At 40.2% G+C, this 27,288-nt stretch overlaps 1 protein-coding gene across 3 annotated transcripts; it reads right to left on the reverse strand.

Moving 5' to 3' along the window:
• Nucleotides 1-25,808, reverse strand: LOC119727493 (transport and Golgi organization protein 2 homolog). 3 transcript variants are annotated; one of them, XM_038199401.1, is made up of 9 exons: nt 25,656-25,808; nt 22,317-22,470; nt 20,533-20,816; nt 20,008-20,130; nt 18,712-18,826; nt 17,919-17,995; nt 16,462-16,615; nt 13,765-13,869; nt 12,084-13,014 (listed from the first exon to the last, which is right to left on the reverse strand). In XM_038199401.1, exons 3-9 carry the CDS (start codon nt 20,672-20,674, stop codon nt 12,888-12,890), a joined length of 843 nt encoding a protein of 280 aa, XP_038055329.1. In that variant the 5' UTR covers nt 20,675-20,816; nt 22,317-22,470; nt 25,656-25,808; the 3' UTR covers nt 12,084-12,887. The 3 variants fall into 3 exon arrangements, with proteins under 3 accessions (XP_038055312.1, XP_038055329.1, XP_038055320.1); XM_038199392.1 differs by lacking the exon at nt 22,317-22,470 and having other exon boundaries at nt 25,656-25,783; XM_038199384.1 differs by lacking the exons at nt 12,084-13,014; nt 13,765-13,869; nt 16,462-16,615; ... (3 more) ...; nt 20,533-20,816; nt 22,317-22,470 and adding exons at nt 1-272; nt 1,244-1,511; nt 2,216-2,308; nt 3,011-3,134; nt 4,198-4,617.
• Nucleotides 25,809-27,288: the final 1,480 nt, after the last annotated feature.

Here is a 27,288-nt window from a genome sequence, read left to right on the forward strand (position 1 = left end):
TACGCCCACCAGGTTTCAGCTCCCCCCTGACCTACCAACGTTCTGATCGTTGTCCGTGAGCCTCTCCAATCCCGGTTTGATGGTGCCCAGGAAGAAGAACATGGTGAGCTGCAGTAATGAGAACCAGATAAGCAGACACAGGGATGGTAGGGACAGGAAACAGGAGCACAGGGATGGGTAGCGGTCACTCTTGGCAGCCTCAGTGAGGCTCTGAGAGGAGGGAGGATCCTCATCAGTGGGTAGGACTACGTCATGCTCACTGTCACTGGTTGCTGATAGAGGCAGATCATGAAAATAAAAACGGGAATAAATAAGAAACAATTATTGTCTGGCAGCCAATAGTTCAAAGTTTGCGGAACCACCATGAATAATTTCTCAAATTAAAGACGGTCAGAGCATACTGACAGGATCGTTGAGTTTATACCTCTGGATCTTGTCAGAACCATTCTCTTAGTTTGAGAAATTATTCCCACATGGTGTTTCCGCAAACCTTTCATTCATTATAGTATCTCCACCATGCAAAGCCTCGAATCTTACTTAATTTGTCATGTCCGCGCAACAAGGTCGTATCTCCTAAAATGGGCTGTATGTCAAATGCGAGTTTCAGAATGTCAAAAGGTTGTATCTCACTTAAAATAACCCAGATGTACACACAAAGTCAGTGGACGTCAAGATACGACCTTGTTGCACGGAGCATATTCGCGCGAGATAGGACTTTGTTGCAAAATGGAGTTATGACCTTGTTGCACTGACACGACGAAGTAACTATTCATTAACTAAACATGGGTGAAAATTTCAGTCGAAACTTTTGTATTGCTAGAAATATAGCAATTTGAAAAAAGAATCACTTTTTTTGGAATGAAACTCGAAATAGCAAGGGGAATGCAATTTTTAAGCAACACAAAACCAGTACCCTCCAAGATTACCCTTACACCTTATACCATATCCGAGTCTGAATTTACTTTTAGACTTTCTGTAATTTCTTAAATCTGAAAATGTGGTATTCCTACAACAGAGAGAGAGCAAGGAGTTTAAAACTGCTCAAAGATCAAAGGGATACAAAAAAATTGTTGTATTCCCCTCCAAAATCTGGGTGTTTTTTTTAGAATTGAGACCTAATATGGAGTATTCATAAGATGGAATTTGCATTGGAGTGTTGTAAATTCAATATTGGGAGAGATTTACGGTTCTTTGTTTGAGGAAAGGACCCCTATTATTCCTTGGGTTTTCTATTTCTACCGACCTTCAGATGAATGCATTTCTTTTCCTGCCTGTCCATTCCTCTCTTTATCATCTAAATCCTCCATCGGCACCTTATTTTCCACCCCTTTATCACTCTTGGCCCCTGCCCTCCCTGTGTCAGGCTTGGCCTGCCTGTAGCCCGGGGGTAAGGGGTAGGGGATGTGGCTCGTCTTGGGCAGCAGCAGGGTGTTGAGGCACATCGTCAGGCAGATGCCTGCCAGGACAAAGAAGGATGTCTGGAGCGGCACCCCGAGACTCTCATACAGAAGCTGAAATGAATTTTCAACCAAAAAAAATATGTTTCTGTTCGGACTCTCAGCACAGGTTCCCCTTCGGAAACAAGAAAGATACATGTATGTCAGACACTTCACTTTCATTGATGACATGTGCCTTTTGCCCACGCAAAGACACCCACGTTTACCTTGCATACCTACTGTGGACATTCCTTTGTTTTTTGTGTAGTTAAGAAAAACCGGCGAAAAAACACATTTCACTCGCACTGTGAAAACTCTTTCAACCCACATTTCTTACTTTGATTTCCTTGAGTGTTTCTCTTCATTTTGCGACGGACAACCCTAACCCAAAAATCCCTCTAGGGAAAACCTGCGAGTGGGTCGCTGACAGATATTTCCGGCCTCGCTCCCCTGCGTGTTTATCTGTCATCCGTTCTGAATACCGCAAAACTTTTGCATGTATACACAGGCTCCGGCACGAACTGGTTAACTATGAGGAGGAATTTCTCGTTAAATTGGTAGGTACGCTTTCCGGTATTATGGCATATGTTCCTATGGAGTACCGAAGTGAATACGTCACGCGCACAAAATGTGTGTAAAAGACATTAGCGCGTGAACCAACACGCGTGCGTACTCCATTCGTTTGCACTACACTTTCTGGTTCTAAATGGCGTCAGACTTTGGTACTCCATATACCTTTAACTGATTGTTAAACTCATCCCAGTGAGTTGATCTGTTACCTTGACGATGATAAAGACAAAAGCTGAGGAATCCAGGCATCCAGACAGAAATGTCATGACGGTTGCCTTCCGTCTGCCAAACAGGCTGGAAATCTACACACACAAAAACGGGAAAATAAGACGAGATAAGTCTAAAGCACATGATTGAACCAGAATGGCTTTTCACAGGAAGTCTTTTCATGCATCAGTCAACAAACTGGGCCAGATTTTAGCCCATACAAAGGCATAACAGGCTAAGCCTATCGGATAGCACTGCCCAGATCAAGAGTGAAAGTCGGTCAGTCAGTCAGTCAGTGGGTCGGACACGTCAGTCGGGGAGTCGGGGAGTCAGTCAGACATGTCAGTCACTCAATCCTTCAGGCCGGCCCTGAAGATTTCGTTTTGATAGACTTTTGACTGTACAACTTTCAAATTATTTGTGGGCCGACAATCATTCAGGCTTAGGCCGTATCCGAAACGGGCTTCCAGAGATACGGCTACGCCTATTGTCAGCGCGTCCCTGCATATTGTCAATGGGTGCAGACCTAGACCTAGCTCTAGACAGCTGATTTGGATACAGCCTTAGTTGCTGTTTTTTGTGCATTATGGACCAAAAGCAACCCTGCCCCTCCCCCCAAAAAATACCAAAACATATTTCAGAGCATTGAAAAAATTAGCTTTTCCACTGAAATTTACTCTACAAATTGAAAAAAAAAATATGTTGAAGAGCAAAGGCAGAACAAGTTTTAGCAGTGCCATGAAATTGGACCCGGTTCAAGAACTGAAGAAAGACAGAATTTTGTTGTTTTTACGTACCTGCATGTTAGTAAACATGAGTTCTACTCCTCCGATTGCCAGAAAACAAGTAGCGGGATATAGGAGAAAAGCTGTTTCCCTGGAGCTGAAGGCAATCAAGAGTAGACCTGCGATGATCAAACAACTGGGGAAAAAAAAACAATTATAGAAAGAATTTGGATGGAATTTTGTAGCAAAGGATGACCTGTAATGGCAAAATCACTGCCGAAAAAAAACTCGCACAATAAAAATAAAGAAGAATTTGGGGGTTTGCCCTTTGTGGATGGAATTCTAAGAAAATGAAATGTTATCAGAAGAGGATCTCTGATATCACACAACTGGAAAAAAATAATGGAAAAAGAATTGTGATGAAATTTTGGGGTTTTGTCCTTCAATGGCATGTGTAAAAGAAGTGGTACGCGAATCGTGTGTGTCGCCTTTTTCCGCGGTCCATCCCTATATGCATTGTGTTCTTAAAAAAGTCTTTTTTTGTGCATTTGTAAACAAAGACCTCAAATGACCCCTAGATGACCTTTGACCTCCAATTTTGGAAGAGTTGTGATGAACCCCTACCCAATGATAACTCTTGCCAAGTTACATTAAAATCCATCACATTCCGTAGACAAAGAAACGTTTGAAGCACTTTTGAACAAAGACCTCTAATGACCCCTACATGACCTTTGACCTGAGTAATCCGATGAAGAATTGTGTCTTCCCACCCAAGGGTCACTGCATCCAAGTTTTATCAAAATCCACAAAAGCACGTAGAAGTTATACATTTTTTTTCTCTCAAAAACTGAACATACCGGGCTACGGACATACGGGTCTATATGGACATACAGATTTCAGGACTGGTTAGTGTCTACCAAATCTTTGTTTAGGCGACACAAAAAGGAAATGCTATCAAGAGAACACCTGTGACAATCAAACAGTAAAAAATATGATTATAATAAAAAGAGAATTTTGGATGGAATTTTGGGGATTTGCCAAAATGTGAGAAAAACTTTTTGCACATGACCGCAGTGGGGACTTAAATTCACAACATTAATTCAAAGGGCCGTATCATAAGTCCGACGCCTCATAGCCCCGACGCCGAAGTTTCAGAATTATGAGGCGTCGGATTTATGAGGCATCGGATCCAAAAGGGAGAGGGGGTGTTTCAGGGAACTCAAAAGAATCCCGCATTTGCCGAGTATTAAGTATCGTACCTGGACAACAGCCGCATGGTGAGTGTGCCAAATTTATCAAGCACAATGCCCATGGGAAACAGGAGGAACTCATAGCAGAATGTCGCAATGGTGAACATCAGCTGGAGTTCTGCATCTTGCTCCGGGCAGGTCGGAAACCCGCCGCCGGGACCCACCGATGCCAGGGTAGTACTTGCCTGCGTCGGGTCGCTTGGGCTAATCTGTAATCCAGCAGGAGGAATTGTGATCCCTACATTCTCGGTGGAATTGGTCGACGTGTTTGTAGGCGGGCACAGGTGGCTGAAGTAACCCTCTTGCTTGACGACGTAGACAAGCGAAGCCCAGCCAAAGAAGACTCCGCTGAAGAGGAGGTTTTCAAAAGCGCCGAGTCCGAGGGTCAGGACTCGATACAAGGCGAGCCCGATCATCGCCACGCCCTACCTGCATGGGAGACCAAGATGATTTGAAAGAAAAAGAATTTTATAGACAAAGCTTGGCAAGGCAGAGCGTTCACACTTACATGTACACCTATGTGTTCAAGGGTCAGCTGCAGATTTGGGACTTTCTACCCGGGTATACAGTATGTCCCCAAAAAAGTGTATGTCTGACTGTTTTGAAATAACTACACAACCATGAAGACAATTTTGAAGAAAAAAAATTTGGTTGTGCAGATATTTATCCTTGGCCTTAACCTCTATGGGTTTCATTTAATTTCAGTCATGCAAGATCACTGCACAATAGTCAATTGATCACAACAACATTATAAGACACTGTGACCAAGTTCCTTGCCTTAATCAATTTCAGTGCTGTGTTATGTAAGCTGTGTAAAATCCTGCCTGTTGTGAACAAAAAAGGCTGATATGGTTTAGGATTGGAATCATTTGCCCTTGAGCATTAAAGTGAGATCTTGCCATGATGACTGATAGCCAGGCAAATGATTCCAATCCCAACTGCAGCCTTTTTCACAACATGCTACAATTGTGTAGTGATGTGTGACTGAAACTAAATGCAACTCATCAGGGTTTAGGCCAAGGATAAGGAGTATCTACACAACCATACATTTTCAAAGTGACCTCATGGTTTTGTAGTTATTCCAAAAATAGTCAGACAGACACTTCTTTTACTGTAGAGCCTCTCAACCCTGGTCCGGACCAGGATTGGATTTTTACCCGTGTAGAGCGCTGAACCTGTGTAGAAGGGGAGTCAGGTTGGCGTAGTGGTACTTTCCTCGCCTTCCACCGCTGTGACCCGGGTTCGAATCCCGCCTGGGCCAACATGTGGATTGGGTTTTCAGTCCCTGCCTGATTCCGTGGGTTTTCCCCAGAATATTCTTCTGGGCTTTTCCTGCCACCTCTAAAGCTGTAATTTCTTCTCATTGTCTTCTCTCTTCAGGTTTCTTCAGGCTTGCGAGCTACAGTGTCTAGGGCGCTTTTGAGGAATCCTTGGTTTCATTACCAGAAATGATTAATAATAATAATAATAATAATAATAATAAGCCATGTTCAATTCTTGCTAATGTGAAGGGGTTCCTGAAAGCAGGTTAAACACAGAGATGTTGAATAGCGTGAAAGGCCTTTTCCTTGTTGCAATAAAAAACAACAAGCCGTTGACAAAATACTATTGAAAAGCTGTAGGATTTTTTTTAGGGACATTTTGGGGTGAAACAAACATAAAACGTGTCTAAAAACAGAAATGAACAGCACAGACTTGCTTAATTGTAAACTAAATGGCAGATTAAAATACAATTCTTTCAAAAGCAGTTGTTGCAAATTAGGGACAACCAGAATTGTGAAGAATAACATAGATTTCTTGATGATGGCAATTGTCATTTTCACACAAAAATAAGGTTTGAAAAAAAAATACCTCGTCAGTATGTTTTTGGAGGTCTAGAAGTGTTGCTATTAGTAACAACATACATGTACAATGGCCCTTAAATGTTACAAATTTTTACATTGAAATCGTACAGTTTGTTTATACAACATTAACATACTACATGTGTTGTGCACACTTGTATGGAAAGAAATTAATACTACAGGTTACTACTCAATGGTATTTTGTAGCATTGGGGGCGGTTAGGGTTAACAAACCTTTGTTGAAGTTGCATGGCTAGACGTGCTAACACTTTGGAGAATTGATAAAAATATGAATAAAGCAGCATAAAGGCAGTAAAGCCTGTGTTTTTCTAATAATGTTTTAATGGTGCTTAAAGCCATGAACTACTGACACATGTTTATTCTGTTTAATAGCTCCATGACTATATCAACAAAATTATTAACCGGCTACAGTTACATGTAGTTACCACTTCATGTATATTACATTCTCAAATGCATAAATTACAGTAATAATTAGGCATAACATATCATTTCAAATTGTGCAAGGTGTGGCACACAACTCAGGAAACTATTTTTCTGTCGTTCTCCCTTCGTGTGTTGGTCCTTGGGTGTTATATATGTACAACAGTTCCTGCGTTAATGTTTCGACCATTGTTAGTAATCTGTGGACAATTCATGGACTTATGACTTAAGTCGGCGAATTAGGAATGAAGTTTCCTAGTGGAATTCTCAATGTGTTTGTATGTAAAGCTGAGACTCTTGCACTCCTTCGTGTTCTCGGTAATCTGCTGTTGATGCGAATCCTGGACTTTGACAAAGGACATCACAAAATGCATTCCAGATATGGTACTAACTGACTAAAGAGGTATACTGGGAAGTCAGCTGGACAGAAAGAGTTCCCAATGAAGATCTATTGCTAAGAATGAGAACAAAACGGTACACTGTTAATCATCATCATCAAGACAAAATGAAGTACCTGAGCATGTTATGAGAGGCAGTACAGGCAGGGCGGAGAAGGATGTGGATATAAGATCTGAAAAGCTGGACAAGATGCAGGACCTATGGGGAAATTAAGCGTCTGGCAGAGAATAGACTAGCGAGCCAAAGTTGCCAACCTTCAGATCGTAGACGGCACATGATGATGATGAAAAGCCTTTATACTCAAAATGAAATGCAGTTTTTGGACTTACATTAAACTGGCGAATCGCTTGTGCTATTAAAACATACAGGTACATACGTACATGTAGACCTTCAATATTCACTGCAGCACTGTCATCTGCTCACAATACTGTAACTTTTCAGATGTTACCAGCAGGCTTATCAAATATCAACTAAACATGAATGGCAGGTTTGTCCTTAGATGCCGGTGTATCTAGTTGTAATCTCTTTAATTGCCACAGCAGTCGTTCTGCGCAATTCACCGTCTGCTCCAGTTGTACTATGGAATAATCCTAAGGTTTACAGCTGTGAAATATATACACTACACACAGACTACAGTGTAGGTAATGTGTATGTAATGTGTATGCAAACAGTATTGTGTTTACCATTTTTTTTTTTTTTGACAATGCATGCATGCGTTTCAACACCAGGATACATACCAAAGTAAAAATAAGGACGGACAATAAAAAAAGAGAGAAAAAAATGTGTCCATAGGTTTATCTGTCATGCTCGAGTTACAACGGTGAAAAGTCAGGTTTCTAGAACTAGTAGTAAAAAAAAATGTGAAATACTTGTGAAGTACCGGTACTGTAGTTGTAGTTGGGCAAATTGCTCGAGGGCGACATTATGGCATTTTTTTTCAAACCAGCTATACTAGTAATAATTCTTAACATTTGTCCTCCATTTCATCTTGTAAAAAATATTTTTTTATGTATTAAATATGCAATCATTACAATCATGATAGTCGTAATTTAAAAATTGAAACTTATTCATTTGTCACAAGGCCATTGCTTTCAAAGCAATGTCTCTTTGGAAAGCTACTAACCTATTGTTACTATTATTATTATTAAATGGTTTATTTCACTGAATTGTGGGCAGGTTAACATTGGAAACATTTTTAAAAATAAACAGAGGTAAAAACTGTATGCATTACAATAAAAAAAATTACAAGACCGGTAAAAAATTATAATAATGAGAGTTAAAAAAATAATGCATGTAACAACAAGAATGGAGGTACACAATGAAATAAATTGTTGTGCGAATATTTATCAATTTTGAATTTTTTCTCAGGATGCCATACATACCAACAAGCACAGTCCCACAGTTTAAGAGAAGAAAACAAAATAATCCGGTGCACGGTCGTACCGGTATATAGTGAAGGCCTACACAATCATCCGAGTGAAGGGACAGGTTGCTGGGCAAAGGTCAGAGATGTAAATATACCAATACCTACTCCAAACCTCTCTTGAATAAACATGACAATTTTTTCTGCGTTCAAATACAATTTTGTTCCTCATCTTCATCTTGTATGAATTCTATTATAATTTAATTACAAAGTTCCTAGTCTTTTCTTGAAAGCAATATAAGTTTAATTAATGTCTGAAGGCCATTTGTTTCAATTATTCCAAATCCAATTATTCCAACAACAACAAAATAATTATATATTTTAATTGAGTACCGTCATTTCTGAATTAAGTATTTTGTGGCAACCAGCAGCTTTTGCTTTTAAAACTGGCAATATACATCGAGTAGCCGAAGCCATTTTAGACAAAAATGCCCACTTCTGATACAGGGCCTAATTAACTGGCAGGCAAAAAAACTGTCATTTTAACAAGTAATACCAGTGTTGTAGTCGAGTACTTTTTTTCCGAGTACCGAGTACTGCCGAGTACTTAGGTTGCCGAGTATGAGTAGGAGTACAAGTACTTGTACCTCAGAGTACAAGAACAGCCTCCGAGAACGAGTACTTGTACTTCCGAGTACGAGTACGAGTACTGTCTTGTATTTCCGAATACGGCCATACGGCAAATGGTTCATTGTGCGTAATTGGCCCAGCAGGCCCAGTCAAACAGATCTACAGTTGTATATACAGACCCACTAGCTAGCTGTTAAATGTGCTTGTCCGGACGTGCACAGAGGAAACATCAGGAAACTTTGATTTCTCCACAAGCCAATCAACCATTTCAAACTGAAAGTATGAATAAAATAGGGCCGTGGTATATAAAGTCAAGCTATACCATTTCCCCCCCGAGTACTGCTATTCGAGTACCAGTACTTTGATGATCGAGTACAATTTCAACATGTCGAGTACGAGTACTTTGCTGCCCGAGTGCGAGTACCGTCCTTTTGAGTACGAGTACTTTGACATTTGAGTACGAGTACGAGTACGAGTACTCCAAAAAAGTACTTGAGTAGTACTCGAGTACGAGTACCGAGTACTACAACACTGATGAATACTGTCACTTTAACACAGTTCACAGTTGAAGTTTACTAAGTATGCCTTGTGTGAAAGAGCAGCCATGTTCATTCACTGGAATTTGTTTAAATAGTTTGTAGTGCTTGAAGATATTTACTGTCTGGCCCATGTCTAGCATGATCTGTCAATAGCAAACTGGGCTCATATTTAAAAAAATGTGGGTTTTTTTGGCACCAAATAATCCATGTCACAAGTTTCTGAGGTTAAAAAATTAAAAATTAAAAATGTCTTGTGTGAAAGAATGGCATTTTTCATACTTGTATTATTTATTTTTATTTTTTTTTGAAAAAAATATGTAGTGCATGAAGATTTGACAAGATTGTTTAATACTCTGTGGCCCAACATTGTCAAACTTGGCTGCGAGCTGGAGAATAGGAATCACAAGTTATAGGACAAGTTTAAGAAGTATGAAAGAACATCACTGTTCATTATAATTGGTATTTTTCTGGGGGGAAAATGTACTGCATGCAGATATCTTGTGATTGTCTGGTGCCTGTTTGGCCTAATTTATCACTGTCAAACCCGGCATAAGTACAGGGTGAGTAAAAAAAAAATGAAACCCAAATGTCGGGACCATGATTTAAGTGAAGTTCTAAATGTAGCACTTTCAAAATCTAGGATATGAAAGCTCAATTCATAAGCTTTCTTTTAGTACAAGAATCATTCAAATCACTCATGTACTTTTCAAGCTACAGACCTTTAAACACAAGTACCGTTTTGAAGTTCAGTTCTGTCCACGGATCACAAAAAGGTATGTTTTCGTTTTGCTGAAAGAAAGCACACCTTTTGTGTGATCCGTGGACAGAACTTTTAAAACAGTGGTTGTGTTTAAAATTTCATAACTTGAAAAGTACACAAGTGATTTAAATGTTTCTTGTACTAAATAAAAGCTCATGAATTGGGCTTTCATCTCCTAAATTTTGAAAGTGCTACATGTAGAACTTCACTAAAACAATAGTCCCGACATTTGGGTTTTGTGTTTTTTGACTTGCCCTGTATTACAAGTTTATACGAATTGAACCCTAGACTCCATGTACCACACATAAGCCGGTTACTCCTGTTAGTGCCCGAGCACTGATTTATGGTTATATGGAATTGTCAGACAATAAAACTAATGTAATACAATGTAGGACAGGTACTCACGGTTTAAAGTCCTGCCAATTATTAAAAACCTAGCACAAGCTGCGCTCGCTGGGGGACATTTCGCATTTATTTGTTTTTATTAGTTTTTAGAGATTAATTGTACAATTATCCCACAACCTGTATTAATTTGAAAGTTCCTTGTTTTTGAGTGAAGGATTTTCATGGACATGGTCAGTAGCGTATCCAGCTTTTGATGTCGGAGGGGGGGGGTGGTACCTATTTTCCAAATGGGGGCGCTCTTCAAAACTGACAATTATTATGCATACAGCAAATTATATGCCCATTTTCACGGCGTATTGTTATGGATTGTGAGCAGGTTTTCTTTTTTGGGATTGATGTCAGAACTCTCTAACCATTTATTGAAATAATTGCTGGAAAAAAACATTTGTCACAAAAAATACCCAGGGGGTCAAGGCGAATTAATGATTGTTCACAGATTACAATGAAGACGACAATAATATGTGTGTGCGTTGCAAAGCCGTGGAAATGTTGGGTGTGACTGATAAAGGGCTGGTGGATAGTATAACTATAATAGCCTGTCTTGAAGCTGTCTTGATGCCGTGCTTAAGACATGTAATTGGATTGGGCCATGTGATGGAAGCTGTGTTTCTTTAATATCTATGTACGGCCAGTTTACCTTGGGGTTTTAAATTTAATTTAACTCTTTAGTGTGCAACAGTACTGACATTGTATTTTTAATCACCCTATCATTTTTTCATGAAAAGATTTCATACTCCACAAGTTCCCTATTGAGAAATACCGGTAGCTAAAAAGCATCGTCAATGCCCCTTTAAGCCTGGTTGAACTTTTGACCCAAAATTACTGAGGCAAAGATCAGTCCCAGGCCAACTCCCATAGGATTTGTATTGCCAGCTCCAAACACAAGGCTAGTGAAGTATAGCTGCTTGCTTTAAATTGAGCGAAGAGGGGCTCTATCCATCTATTTAGACACTTTGAGAAGAGATTATTCCCTGGTTGAACTTTTGACCCAGAATTTCTGAGGCAAAGATCAGACCCAGACCAACTCCCATTGGATTTGTATTGTCCAGTTCCAACCACAAGGCTTGTGAAGTAAAGCTGCTTGCTTTAAATTGAGCAAAGAAGTTCAGTACCGTGGTGGATTACAACTAAAAGAAAACGATTGCACCTCGCAGGCTTAAAAAATATTTTTTATGAACATGTGAACAGAACGAGAATCACGAAGGAATTTTCTAGAATCAGTCACAAGAGGGCGTAATACAAGTTTCCACCTCAGACACTTTGGTAGAATAATGGTTATATTTTATTTTCAGTTTTTAATTAATTCTCCGAAAACAACTTGTGTTTTTAGCAATTTACAATTTCCACACCATTTCCCGAGAACCAAGAATGCTGTTGCAATAATGTCACTTTTTAGCACACACTCTTTTAAGTTTATGGATTTTTTATACAAATTATGAACCAAACCTTTGCTCATTGAAAACGTTTTCTCCATTAAATTTGTGCAATAAAAATACCAAACAAAACATGTCCAAAACCATTTCAAATTGGTTATCTTTTGCTACAAGATTTGCACTTTCCAAATCCATTAGAGAGTTTCAGTCAGTAACTACTGCAGCTATTAAAAAAATTGAAAAGTACATGTGTACTGTTGAGGCAAATATGCAAATAAAGTACTCAAGGGGTTAAAATAACGCAAGTATTTAACGAATTTACATTTCAAAAGGTCTATCACGCTACTACATCTGCTCATACTTCTGAAACCATGTTCATATTAAATTGCACAATTTATCACATTTGATCACTTTAGGACTGTACTCGATTATGATAGAGGTTAAAAAAAACTATTATCAATAATTACATAAAATAATGCCTTGACAATATGCACTAGAAAATGGAATACGACATAAAGACAATGTAATAATATAGCAAGGCATTCCAAAAATTTTTAAATGCCCCTCCCCCCCCAAAAAAAATAATAATTGCATAGAAGTGCATTACAGTTAAAAATGGAAACTGCCAGTATGGTTGCATCTTAGGGGAATTGGCTGATTTAAAATAAATATCTTAAAATTTGGGCGAAATTGGCCTGATTCAGTGACCCAGCAAGATTAGCAGTCCAAATGCACCATCACCACAGACTGTGTGTCAAAACCAGCGGTAGATCTATATGAAATAATTGTTCACAAGAAAGCGTGTTTGTTGTTAACTTCATATAAGCTACCCTGAGCCAACGTGTGTTAAAATCTCTATGCATAGTGACAGTGGCTGGGCTCTACCTTCCTCAATCACGCCAGTATCCTGCTAGACCTCCTGCTGGATTTTAAAGGGCCGGGAAGGGTTTAAAGCAGGGAGAATGTGTGATTCCGCTGTTCCCAATCCGGGTGGGCTGGATCGATTGGTTCTCTCAGTGTCCTCTCAGTGAATGAGACATTTCCCACTGCATCAATAAGGATAACAGTTGTGGTCCTGAGAAAAAAATGTAAAAATTTTTTTTTCAAAAAAACAAAAAACTCTGAACAATTTGTCATCCCCCCCACCAGTCGTTCCCCCCCCCCCCCCCTGAAAATTTGTTAGTCCTATCAGCAACCATAGTTAACATGTGTATTAACAGAAATTGGGCACACCCCACTGTAATATCCAGCTCCCCCTCCCCCTCGTACAAACTTCAAATGCAGTGCATAAATAATGTCTGTTTTAAAGCTATAGTCCATCATTTGCAGCTATCCGAAAAAGTAACTGGCGTATTATTGTTGAAAAACATACTTGGTTGAAAGACAGTAAGTGGACTAAACTCCCTGTGAAATTAATCTTTCTGGCAAGCTATCGTTTTGAAGTAATCAACAAAAGAAGGCCTTTCCAACGGTGCGTCTTAAGACGCACCGTAGGAAAATTTTAATTAGTAGTTCGTTTTGTTATTCGGCGCAGCATGCGCAAGCATTGGCACAACGCACAGGCGCGCGCGGTTGCTATAATTCGTCGGATCAGTGCGCGACATCACGTATAGCTGCAATTCAAAACAATTCAAAACATGATTCAGCAACTTTTGATTTGAAATTGAGATCCTAGAATGCTGTTTTTCTCGGAAAGCTGAGCTGAAACTTCATCAGGTTAGTTGTTCAGTATCCTTCATTATATTTTGAACACTTTTGGTGCTCCAAACGAACAAAATGCACACATTACAAATGATGGACTTTATCTTTAAATAGGAGTACATACCTTGTTCCATATGTGTTTGACTTGATGAACACCAATTCCTTCAGCATTTCTTTGAACTTAGAGATGTCCATGTCTTCTGTGGAAATGTCTGCACTGGACACAAGCCTGGCAAGCCAAAAACATGTATTTGTATTAGGGGTGTGCATCGGAACCGGGTACCCGAGTACCCGACCGTTGATGTCAGGAACCGGTTCCAGGTTACAGGATCCGGTACCCGTAACCAACTTTACAAATTACTTAGCAACTTCTCAGACAATGAAAAAGGAAGATTTTGAATGTCGTTTGTGGGGAATTTTCTCAATGAAAACCGCTGTGTGCATTTTAAGGCACGACAGATGACGCTCGTGACAGTGCAGTTTAAACCGTAACGCTACCGTTAACAACCGTAAGGCCCAAAAAAAAAAGTCTCCGGTTTCTGGTATGGAGCTTGCCCAATAAGTGGTGCGGCGACGCTGCTTTTTTTTTTTTTTTTACTTAATTTTTTTTGCTTCAAATGTCGGCTGATGACTGCAAATGGTGCCCGACTAAACTTAGTGCAAATATATGGGAGTCCAGAGAGGCCACATAAAGCTGATTCTCGACCATAACCCCATCTAAAAACACGTTAAAATTGTGCAGCAGCAGGATTCTAGTCAAACCAGTGAGTTTGGCGGTTTTGAGACGCGCGCGCATACCAGAAACCGGAGACTTTTTTGGGGGGCCTAAAGACCTTCAGACAACTTCCAGCATTTGAATTTTGGGGTTGGGTTTCTTTTACGGATACCCGGGTACCCATATTTTTTACTTCAATAGGGTACCCGGTTCCTGTATAACCCATAATTGCACATCACTGATTTGTATTTTAGGAAGCAACTAAAAAACATGGAACATTCCTGGTCCATATGTGTCGCTCCTATGTGCACATAGTGCATTGAGATCTGGGAGAGGTGGCTGCTGTTGGATATAAATATACGTAGTCTCTAGATTTGAAAGCTCAATTACAAATCTATAATACTGCATAAATTTTTCGTGCAGGCATGCAACTGGGAAATAACAACAACAACAAAATTCCAAGTATTATAAGACTTTATAATGTTTGCCAATTTTATAAGGAGGGGGATGCTACTCGTCCTTACTCATAGCAGAAGCTGAATTGCGAAGGACGCGGCTACAACATGGTCGAGCCGAAGGCAGGTAAAGCATAAAGGCAGCCCCCATACAACCCATGTCTGACCACGGATCAAAGTCAGAGATCGAAAGTGTTGATTTTTGCGGAGGGAGGAAAACCGGAGAGCCCAGAGAAAAACCCTCGAGGCACCGGAGAAAATCAATCAACAACTCTACTCACATACATGTATGACCCGAGCAGGGAATCGAACCCAGGCCACAGCAGTGAGAGGCGTAAGTGTGAAGTGAAAGAAAAATCAGCTGATCTGAGAAAATTTTGCATGCCTGCTTATGACGTCATAATTATTGCATCTGTACTGTTAAGCCTAATTTAGTGGCAGCACATTGTTCACTACATGCACAGACTGAATGCGACACAAAAGATGATGTCACAGAAATCCATCTACATAATTCTAGAACTGAATATGCAAACAGAAATGCATTAATTTAATAATAAATGATGATGTACAGGGTGACCCCTGAAAAGTTGTGCAGGCAGATATTGTTAAATTTCTCAAAAAGTACCTAACATGAGTATTTCATTTTGATGGAGCATATTAATTATACTGTTGCATATAATCAGTGAAAATGTCATGGAAACCCATTCATGCAAACCAGAGCTGTAACAGATTATAAAAGGATAGGTAAACGTGTGTTTTTCAACCATTCTAATGGGAATTACACACTGCATTGGAAATCGCTCAACCGGCACTCTGCAATGGGTCTTTTCATTATTGAGTAACAGCCGTGTGGTTGCAAAGGGCAAAGGGTGATTTCTAAAGGTTATGCCACACTTTATTTTGAATGAAACTACATGTACACAGACATGTTCACGTTGGCAGGCGATCCTCGTCGAAATTTTCCTTGGAGATACATGAAGCTCAAGGTGTAACACTGGCGTTTGCAACGACAGATTATTAAAGCTGAAGTTCGGAATATACTTAGATCATTTAAGTGTTCAACTACTCGAGAAATAGCAACTTGGAGAAATCCCTAGAAATTGATATAAATACATAGATTTGGGGAAATTTTCGAATGATTTCTTCCAGACTTGAAGGTCAGCTTTACCAGTAACTAGTATTGACGTTTTGGCATCGATGATGGCGATTTTTTCACTGACATGAAGTTAGAATTTCTTCTTCCGTTATAATTTAACATTTCAATCATACTGAGCATATTTTCTGAGAAACACAACGCTCGAAAGGCCATGTTTTTTGGGTGCATGAATTTCACTGCTCTATTATAGCGTCTAAGTACGTAATCCGATTAGCTTTGCTTAAATCAACGATATACGCTTTGCCTTCACAACCATATGGCTGGTAAATCACCATGGAACAGATGAAAAAGACATTGCCATTGACAATCTGTTGTATTTCTGGTTTGCATGAATGGATTTTCATCAAAGTTTCGATGTGATTATAAAGAAGGGTACAAACAGTACACTCCATCAACATGAAATGCTGATGTTGGATACTTTTTGAGAAATTTAAAGACGTCAACTTGCACAACTTTTTTAGGGTCAACAAAGAAAGATATACATTGTATACTTACGGTACATCGCAAGCCATCATTGCCAATAACTCTCCTGTTAGTTCTTCTTTGGTAAGGCTGTGTGCATTTTGGACGATTTTCTCAAGTTCTGTTTGTACGTGATCTGTCTTTGGCCATGCCGTGTTGATTGTGTGGTTTGAGAATGTATGTATACCTGGAAAACAAAGGAATGAAGTTTTAAAACCAGTTAATGCTGTGGTCTCGTGGTCTGGAGCATTGAATTCGCGGTATGCGGGTAACTCTGCAGGTTGTGGGTTCGAGTCCAGCCTGGGGTTATGGTACGTGTGCCCTTGGGCAAGGCACTTTGTAACTTGTTGCTTCTCCCCACCCAGGAGTAAATGGGTACCTGTGAGGGCAGAGATGGTTACTGTGATTGAATTAGCTTCCTTGCACCTATAACAGGCAGCATCGAGCTGTATGCTCCCCAGGGAGCTGCGATGGTATTTGGAATGTTTCATTGGCCCAATGATCAGGGGTAATAAAAATGTCAAGCGCTTTGATCCAAGTTAAAAGCACTATATAAGAACCTGTTATTATTATTATTGCATAACCATGCTAAATCCATCAATGTCCAACAGCGGCAATATTTGATCAGATCAAGCGGGAACTAAAATACCACATGGTTGTAGGTGCTGGATTCTGTGGGATTCAGCAGGTTTTGAACTTGACTGTCCATGAATTTTGTCTGATCCAACATACCGCCAGAAAAATACCCGAATGTGGTAAGGGTTACTTTTGGACACCGTTTGTTTCTTGATTTTTTTTAAATGACTAAGAAAAAAAAAAAGAAAAAAAACTTGGATGATATGTTTGATTGAAAACTGACAGTTCAGAAAGTTGGCGTTTGACAAATTCTGCAAACTATGGTCAAGTCTGAAATGGGTACTGTTAGTCTAAGACCACGGCATTTTACAGTTGCCGCTGTGTTGCTGTGACCACAAGGGAAAAGGGGGGGGGAGGGGATTTCCAGAGGCAAAATGTAGTACATTGTTGTGTGGAGGATCTTGCCCATAATTATGGAAGATCTCCCCCCGAACTCTACTAAAACAACTGGGAAAAAAAGCTCTTAAGTACTTATTAATATCACTTTGAAGTTGCAACAAGGCCCAATTTCATGGCCCTGCTTACCACTGATTTCTGTGCTCACAAGCACCATACCGTGTTAACCGTCCAGCAGAAAATTCTATGCCAACTCTGTAATATTAAGCCACGAGTGCCATTTTCTCTTGCACCAACCCAAGGTCCATCCCTATCATGCTGAGGGTTTTTGCTACACGTTTGTGGACATTCAGATTAAAACTGGCTAGCGAGGTGCGCGTCTTTCACTTGCTCAAATCAGTGCAGTGCACATTATGTGTACTTCAGTGGATTGCATGAATACAGTTAATACTCCCACAAAGTCCATATTTTTAAGTCATTTTATTAACAAACATATGCGTCTAAGAAACAGCACCAACCTGAGGTCAGTTTGATGGGGTCTGTCGCCTCCAGGGCATAGTTTGTGTAGTAGTTAGCATCTATGCTTCCATTATTCCTGAAAACAAAAGTCACAGTAAACACAATGTAAAGCAGAGAACATCTTCATTACACAACTCTCTGTCAGTGGCAGGACACCGCGATTGCAAATATATAGCAAAGCCAGTAACTAAACACTGTAGTTCTGTGCACGTTCCATGAGAAATTGGTCGCTCGTACAGCACAAATTCTTCCCAAATGAAAAAATAGAAACAGTTTCAAAATGTTAACCCCCTGAAAAAGTACACAATCCTTACAAACTTCATACAGGAAGAGCAGTTGGTATTCTGTGGCCACATCTGCTGAGTGCACACAACCAATTTTGCACTGAATGTGCCCAAACTTATGAAGTCTTCACGTGAGACGAATGCACCTTCGCGTGGCACGAAGGTTTCCAATGGCACAACATGCAAGCGCCCTTCGATATGTCAGATTCACAATCGAGGGGTACTTGCACACACAGCCCCCTGTCCATATTACATGTGACATCATTGCCATTAGGCTAGAAACAGGAACAACATCCATCTGAACATCTGTCTTTTGCTTTCTTCAAACTGTACGGTATAACATTGTAGAATTGAGTGGTTAGCCTTTCCCCCGGCAAAAACCACCATCACGCGACCAAGAATGGCAAGTTTGTAAACAAACGTCATGTACTCTGTATTTCACAATGTGTTGCAAGCACACAGACATTTAAGTCTCTGATTTTTCTTTAGTTTAGCCTGGCTTCCTTACCCAAGTTCCACAGTGATGAGATTGAAGCCGTTGTACGAATCGCATTCCTTTGCTATGCCTTGGAGGTAGGTCTGGCCATCCATGCTACCTTCCAGAAAGTCTGACACAAGGGAGCCTGTGTGAAGAGTGCATAGAGCCATTTGAGAAATTTTATTGAAATTTCAATACAATGCCAGAAAATTAAAAAAGTTCCAAGGGTAGATCCTCGGAGAGGTTTAGATTTTAAAGAGAGTTGGTAACATTCCCAGATAATGGAAATGTGCCAAACTCTGCTACATTGTTCCAACCCTACCAGTTTTTTTCATCATTTTCCTCACAAATTTTAGGACTCATGATTTCCAAAGCTTCCTGACTTTTTCAAAAGGGAAGATCTAAAAACTGTTCACCACCCCATTTCTTTTAACCACCCAAATCATTTCCTGTTTATAACAAGAGACTAAATTGATTCATTTTTTTTGTGCAACAAAGAATATTGGCTTGAGCTAAAATTGCTATAGTGTATCTGTAACCTACCAATTGAGCTATCCAGCTTTTGTGTTAGCGGGGTCCCTATTGTTTCCTATTACTCTGATGAGGGCTTGTCAGATGTGAAAAGTGATTATGAGTTTTGGAGTCAAATCAGGAGCAGATCCAAGGGGAGGGGGGTTGAAACCCCCAGCTCTGTTTCAAATTGTTTTTCATAGATATACCTTAGAAATAGTGTGAACCCCCCCCCCCCCCCGACACCCAAAACAATATTCTTGTAATATCCTCCTGTGCACAAAATTTGGACAAGCCAGCTTGGTTATGGGGGTATTTCAACACTATTATGTCAATGTTAATAATTGTCAGATTTGAAAAGCGCCCCATGAAGAGTATGGTACGAGCCCCCCCCCCCCCCCCACACACACACACACCTATTGATTATATGGATGCCAAGTGTTCCAAGAAAAAAAATGTCTACATTTCAGCATTGATTTGCAAAAATTCCTGTATCTGCCCCTGCAACCTAAACTTTTAAGTTCTTTTGGTTTAGTACTGACACAATACAACAAAACAATTGTAGACTAATGTGATGCTGGACATGGGCTTTTCTACATTCTTGTAAATGCATGACACCCATGACATCAGTATAACTGACCATTCCAGAAGTCGCCATGAGCCTGAAACCATTTTGGGTTCAAGTACATTTCTCACAGTGCCTGTGACAGAGTTTGACTGAGCTTTTGTGGTCACCTGACAAAAACTCATGATCTAATTGGTCAATGCATACTCTTTGATTGACGGGCAGGTGGGTCACCTGTTCAACACACTCACCTCTTCCTTTAGCATCTGGGTTAATCCCGTCAGGTTGCAGGATATTCAGAAGCATGGCCAGCCGGCCCGATCGGCTCATACCTAGCCAGGTACCTCCCTCCTTGCCTACAAACATATCCTGACCTGAAAAACATACGGAAATATGAAAAACGGAAATATTAAGACCAAAAGTTAAAGCCCTGTAGCCAAGGGGGAGTGTGGTCTAGTGTTAGGGTTTGTGACTCATGATCAGAGGGTCAGAGGTTCGAATCAACTACTGGCTTTATGTTGTGTCCTTGGGCAAGCCACTTCACCCCCACTTGTCTCTCTCTCTCTCCACCCAGGAGAATTAATAGCATCCTGTCCAGGGGGAATAGAAAATACAAGTATACTCAGTCTTTTCATGCTACTGAAACCGGAGATAAACTATACAGTCTTTGCCTGCTACAATGGCAACGCTGACTTTCCAGTACCCGGATGTAAGCCAGGTCATGTGGGTCAGTGAGAGAGCCCTCTATTGTCAACGCTCAAATTTCTCGATCTTACCACTTATTATGTCGGAATTCCTGTCCCAAAACTCGGCGGGTTTGGTGGGTCTCTCGTAAAACTCATCTCGGTTGAAGGCGAGTATGAGACGATATCCGCCATCCCCGGGGTCTGGGTTTAACACAAACGCCGTCAGACACATACGTGCACTGTAGCGTCTTTTAGGTCTCTGCAGAGTTCTTGAAGGAATGACGAGTTGGCACACGAAATGAAGGTTAAACCAGTAACACTTTATTCAACTCTCTTTCAGCTGTTGTTGGTGCAGTGCTCGTAATCAACGGGACCTGTAAAAGAAGTGTTAAAATTACGACCTCTCGTGCCTTAGTTTCCGCAACTCCCCATCAATTATTTAATTTTTAAAAACGTTTCCTAGAACTTCCTGGATTCTCATACAGCCTTGGGGGGAAGCTCACAATTTTGTTTTTTCCAAATTTCTCTTAGAAGTTTGAGTTTTGTCAAAAATTATTGCCTAAAATGTTTTGCTGCAGGGGCCGGACTATTTTTACGGTAGTGGCAAATTATTGATGTTCAAATTTAACAAATTTGTCAAATCCAAGCATGCTGGACAGCTTGTGGTAATTTTTATAGATTGTATATGCATTGTTACATAGTTTTGTTTTGCAATTTCAGTAAACGTACCACATGAACCGGTATGTTAACAAGACAAGACAAAAAATCTAACAAATATTAAGAGAGAAACCAAATTAAAATTACAAAAATGAAAACGAAAAAAAAAAAACCAGAAAATTAAAAAGGAAATCATTGGTTCTTTATTTTGCCAACCCCCCAGTGTCTATTCACCACAAGGCGTTAGACCAATATATAAGCACATAGCATTAAAATGATTTATTTATAACATTAAGTCATAATTTTGTTACAGTCCTATACAGGGTGGCCCAAAAAAAGAGAACTACGTACTTTCGCTACCCTGAAACTCAAACAACCTCTACCAATGCATGGGGAATTCTGATAAAAGAAAAATGATACCAACATCGCCCGATTCGGTGTGGTTTTTGTTCTAGAGCCTATTTTGTGAAACCATATTTCAATGGTACCATATTTCAATAGGGGGCGCTGTTCAAATTCGACTAGGTTACAGAATGGTGTACTGTATTTTGAACGGGCAAACATTTTACCAGTATAACTATTTGGGGGTGTCACAGCAGGGGGGGGGTGTTGACTTATTTTTTAGGAATTTTTTAGGAAAAAAAAAAAAAAAATTGGGCAGGGCTGGGGGGGTTTTGACCCCCAAAATCCCCCCTCTGGATCCGCGCCTGCACCAACATGACAATGGATCACCAAAGAAAAGAAAATTTACGACGGCAAATATCCAAACTTCTAGCAACATTTTGTGCTGAAATAGCAGTTTCCATCCGGAATGATATCACAATTTTGTCTGAGCATGAAAACCCCCAAAAGCACCAAAATACCCTTTAAAATGGCAAAAATGAAAAATTGACAAAAATAATGTTAAATGGGACTCAAAGGTGCATTCTCAAGGATTGCATAAAAAAATTACATGGCATGCGCCCTTTAAAGACTAATGCAGTGTAATGCAGTAACAGCCATTTTCTGCGGTGGCACCAGGCTCGAGCAAGTCGTGCTCAGGTACGCACTCCGCGCTCCCTCGACCAATAGGGTTTATATCAAAATGCGCGCGCGCACCTCGTCTTCAAGAAAGCGTGCGGCATGCGCGCGGACGTGGCGCCACCTAAAAAATGGCTTTTAATTTTGTTCGGCAATTTTAAACATGGGAAGAAAAATGGAATGAATATGAACCATACCACAGAGAAATTGATGCAAAATCCCACAGCTGCAGGAATGCTGACGGCAGATGGAATGCTCAGATGAATGGAGTGACGTTTTCTGATGATTATGCGAGGACTGCGGGTTTGTTGATTGGCAGCTGCTGGCAGTGTTGTAGCTCGGCCCAACGCTCTGGGAAGTAATAGATGCAAGGGATTGCCCTTGAATTTCAAAGCAAGCTCCGCTGTCACGCCGCGACTTATCTTTTAGCCAATTTTTTTTGTGGTTTTCCTTTTTTTGTTTACGGATGAAATGTAGCAAAGTTGATAGTCTATGCTTTATGGGCATAATTTGTTATTCTTAATGAAATTTGGATGGGTGTGCGACCCCAGCAAGGTGTATGGGCTCCATGCACAAACTTGTACAGACCACTGGGAGAAACATTGGAACGCATTGTCGACGATACATGACCCTCACGCAAAGAAGGTATGGCTATGCGCACAATCAGAACAAAATGAGTTGTGCTTGCTTCACGCCATAAGCGCTCATGACATGTCCTGTCCACTGGGCTCTCAAAAAGTGGTAAAAGGCGCCCTCTCTTGTTTGCGCGCAGAGTCCATGTGTCCATGCAAATCAGGCTACAATGGCTGCGTACATGTAGTGTGTACTAGTTTGAAAATGTGCGACCCTCAATACCGTGTACAAGAGTCCCAAAAATTAAGATAATGAAAACATGCAATACGAGAAAATAGACTGCCACATGGAACAACCAGTCCAACACCCCATTAGTACTGCATCAATCAACCGTGCCAAAAGAAACACCCGGTACCTTGAGTACCTATTTCTACACATTCTCTCCATAATCATGCCACCAGATTACTGAATGGTCAATCTTCTTCAAGACGTTGGATATGTACCACGTCGAAATCACTTGGCCCTCACTCCCAGCTTCAAATTGTTGAAGAAAAGTCTCACATTAAAAAATTGAACTGAGACCTCAAACTTTGCTGGTGAAATACTGACGACCTTGTCTTTGCCTCGTGAAAATTTTGGAGACGTTTGTTGGCTAAAGGGTGAGCAAAGTTGGCAAGATTTTATTTTGCATGTTTTTTCGGCACACAAGGTCCCAGTATATGCAAACAGATTCGGCGATTAATTAGGCAAAACAGACTGCGCCTTCTGGTTCTGGGTCTGGTTGAGTTGGTAAAATTCGCTCAAGAATATCACACCAACTTTTGACCTTACGACTCGCATAATGGTCTTGACCTCGTGATTCTGACCATTCAGCGGGCGCTTTGTATCGGGTCTTCTGGCCATAACCAGTTGCTGTACGACAAAAATATGGCAGACAGATTGCCCACTCGACAGCTTAGTCCACAATTCTGATTGAAACGACGTCACCGTTTCTAAAGTCGCCTCCAATTGGCTGGCGCGCAGGGCCGCATAAAATTTGTATGCTAGGATATATCAGACGTTGGTTTGTGTGGCTCTTCACACGTGAATGTCTGATCCACAGACTAGTCTACTCCCAGTCTGGGTGTGTACATGTACATTCATCAGTAAAACAGCTTTACATGTATGTAGCTGGTTATCCCTGACGATTTGAAACAATAAACTTGAGGACCTCAGCCCAAGTCCTCAGAAGATTTTCGTGATTGTAATTAACCGATTAATTAATGTTTTACTTGTGTAAATAATTGTAATTTACATGTATATTATTATTTATTGTTGTAAATGTATACCTTTTACCAACATGAAATAAATGTTGAAATGTTCAAAGCGAAAATGGCAATTAATTTAATTCAAATGCCACAATCATTAATACTCAGTGATACTTGAGATTATTTCCTTACAAGAAAACCTAACATAGGCCTAGCAAATACAAAATGATACTAGTTGTTGGCTACGTTCGTTCACCAGAATTTTGACTTTAGTTCTACGCGCTTCCTTTCACAGACCAGTTACAAAACAAGCGGGCATTTCCCCGAACTGGATCATGGGTAATGTTTGAGTGGGAAAGATTCCCACATCTGGCAATCACTAATTTTTCCCTGCAGTGACCTATCAACCATCAGAAAGCGACAATACATGTAGGCCTAGGCCTACATGTATGTCCTAAAAAGTCAAATTTTGCAGGGAAAATATTGAAGTATTTACTAAGAAAACGCTTAGAAATTTTCAGACCAGTCTCATAGGTTTGTGCACTGGGCTAGCTGGGTGACAAGTGATGGCCACTTTGGACAGATAGGGGAATCTTTCCTTTGAGTGATTTCCAAAATGTTTTGGCTACACTAGCCACATAAATCCGGCCAATTTACTGGACTACCTCCGTAAATAAAGGCCACACTTCCACCATGTAGGATGGAACGCCGTATTATCGCGGTACTTATCACGTTTCTCGTTCGGAATAGAGATTGCCCACTAACCTTCCAGAATTGTCCTGTCTTATGTGTAGTATAACTCTTCCTTTTTAAATTAATATAAAAAAATCTGACGGTGGTGTGGTTTATTCCGTGTACGATGCCTGTGAAAATAGACATGCGCGGCGTGTGCGAACGGAGGTGGACTCCCTATTATCGCGGTATGCGGGAAGTGGCTTTTATAATGATCCCAACTTTTTTGTTCATAGTTTATGTTTGACCAAAACACGCCCTGAATAAAGTCTGATATTTTCCCTGTAACGTTCAAGTTGATTAAAGACAAAATGTCTGCAGGATGATTTCTTAAGACCCTGCCCTTCCCCGAAAGGAGAACAAAATCCCTGAGGCAAGTCTACTGATCGGCGATTGAGGGCGCCATTCACTTTACACGGTGTGCCGTTTTATTTTCGCTAACGCGCGGTGCTTATTTTGATCCCGTAAAAGTTGTTACGATTTCGCGCTGCAAATATCGTCGTTCGACTTCATTTTACATTTGCAGCTGAAGAATGGGAACCAGACAATGGAACTTTCATGGACAGAGCGCAATTAAAGATTTATGTTAAAATATAAACGGTACCTTTTAGCAGACACGGTGAGGGAAAATTTCGCAAGTTTTGGAAAACGTTAATATTTATTAAAATCGTTAAAAGTCCCGAAAGACACACCATTTTTTAATCGTCCTTTTTATACAACTCGGTAGAAAATCCTTGATGACTGGTGAACTGGATAAAAATCGCCACTTGAAGGAGTTTTGACACTGTAAAAAGAGAAATTTCCCATGCCGCGATAATAGGGATGCCGCGATAATAGGGAGTCCGACTATACAAACACATGTATGATTCAATGTCATGAATGTCAATTGTCATTGTCAATGAGAAGTGACACGACCTTCGCAAGATTGAACTAAAACTACTATAAAAGTAGGGAAATAAAGAAATTAGTAGAACTATTAATTACCTAAAGTTCTCCTTTATCAAGACACATTCCTCAGCAAACAAATGTCACTTCATAAAACTTTGTTTCCAGAGTCGGCGATTTCATCCAATTAAATCTGACGGAACTCAACCTTCAAGTTCGCACTTCCAATTCCATGCATGCTCGTGCCACGCAACAGCGCCCTCTTTTGTCAAATTCCGGAGCTAGCTATATTAAATAATTACAACAGCTGTACATACGCAGCTTTCACCAGGCAGCCGCCATCAGGCATGGAGGAATATTAAAAAAAAAAAAATTTTAAATGTTGCAACCCGACGCCACGTTTTTCTTCATATATATCATCTCAATGAAGGTCATTTATTGCAAAAATGACAAGATATGAACCAGGGACTGAGAAACTATTCCAATTTTGTTCTTGACACCAGTTGGTCGTCCGGTTGTTGTTGTTGTTTTTTTTAAACAAATGGATGAGGGCCTTTATATTTTTGATTTGTTATTGAGCATATTAAGCTTACATGGTGCGATATGTGTCTTACAAAGGAGAAGGCCCCTTTTATTTGATAGTTCTAGGTATACAGTTGTCTCAGGGGCGGATCCAGGAATTTTTTTGCTGGGGGGGGGGGGTTCATCAGCAAATCAATGTTGAAATGTGGACAGGGTTTTTTTGGCTCCGCAAAAACAAACATACTTTCATTGGGGGCGCTGTTGAAATCCGACGATAGTGTACAAATACCCCCGCAACCCAGCATCTGTCCATATTTTTGGATGTATCTATTGGCGTATCTATCAAAATATTAATACCAGTATTATTTTTGGGGGGTGTCAGAGCGGGGGGGGGGGAGTTATCATTATTTTTATGAATTTCTATAAAAAAAAACACAATTTTTTTTGACAGAGCTGAGGGGGTGGGGGTTTAGCCCCCTACCGCCCCCCCCCGGATCCGCGCCCGTGTCTTATAGTTGATGACCACAAAATATTCTTAAAATGCTTATTGAACATTATAACTTACGAGCATCCGAACTTCCGAAACTTCTCCTTTTTTATGTTATGCCCGAAATTATATACAAATGGATGCAGCCTCAACAAAGAAAGCAGGCGGGACGATCAACCGGAACGTTTTTTACTCTGCCTTACTAATTAAGATGAGTTCACATTCTATTTTGAGTTTTACCTGAGTCGAATGATAATATTTTTTTCCGAATTGCTCTTTTCCTAGAAATATAGGCCCTTAAAGTTTTGAATGGGACATCGATATCATATCATTTTGACGTTATTCTGACGTCATCAAATATGAAATTACAAGCGATTTTAGATCTGAAATCAACCAAAATCGATAAAGCTGACAAATTCGCTCGGGAAGGTCGAAGAAATTTTCCTCAGACATTTTATTCCGAAGAACCCATACATTTCCCCATTATTAAGTTAAAGATACTTTCCCCCTAGACTATAGAAACCAAAAAATTACACGTTAAAAGGGAGTAATGTGTTAAATAATTGCAGGACCGTAGGTGGGTGGGGGGGGGGGGGGTTCGACCACCAACACAATCGGCTTTGAAAGCTTTGAAAAAGAAATATAATTGTATGTCTAACATGCATTTTTAATAGCCTTTATTTATCACCATGAAGTGCAAACGGTGGCCATCTTTCACAGCAT

The sequence above is a fragment of the Patiria miniata genome, unplaced genomic scaffold (genome assembly GCF_015706575.1).
Source record: "Patiria miniata isolate m_02_andy unplaced genomic scaffold, ASM1570657v1 HiC_scaffold_1, whole genome shotgun sequence".
In the NCBI taxonomy this organism is placed as follows: domain Eukaryota; kingdom Metazoa; phylum Echinodermata; class Asteroidea; order Valvatida; family Asterinidae; genus Patiria; species Patiria miniata.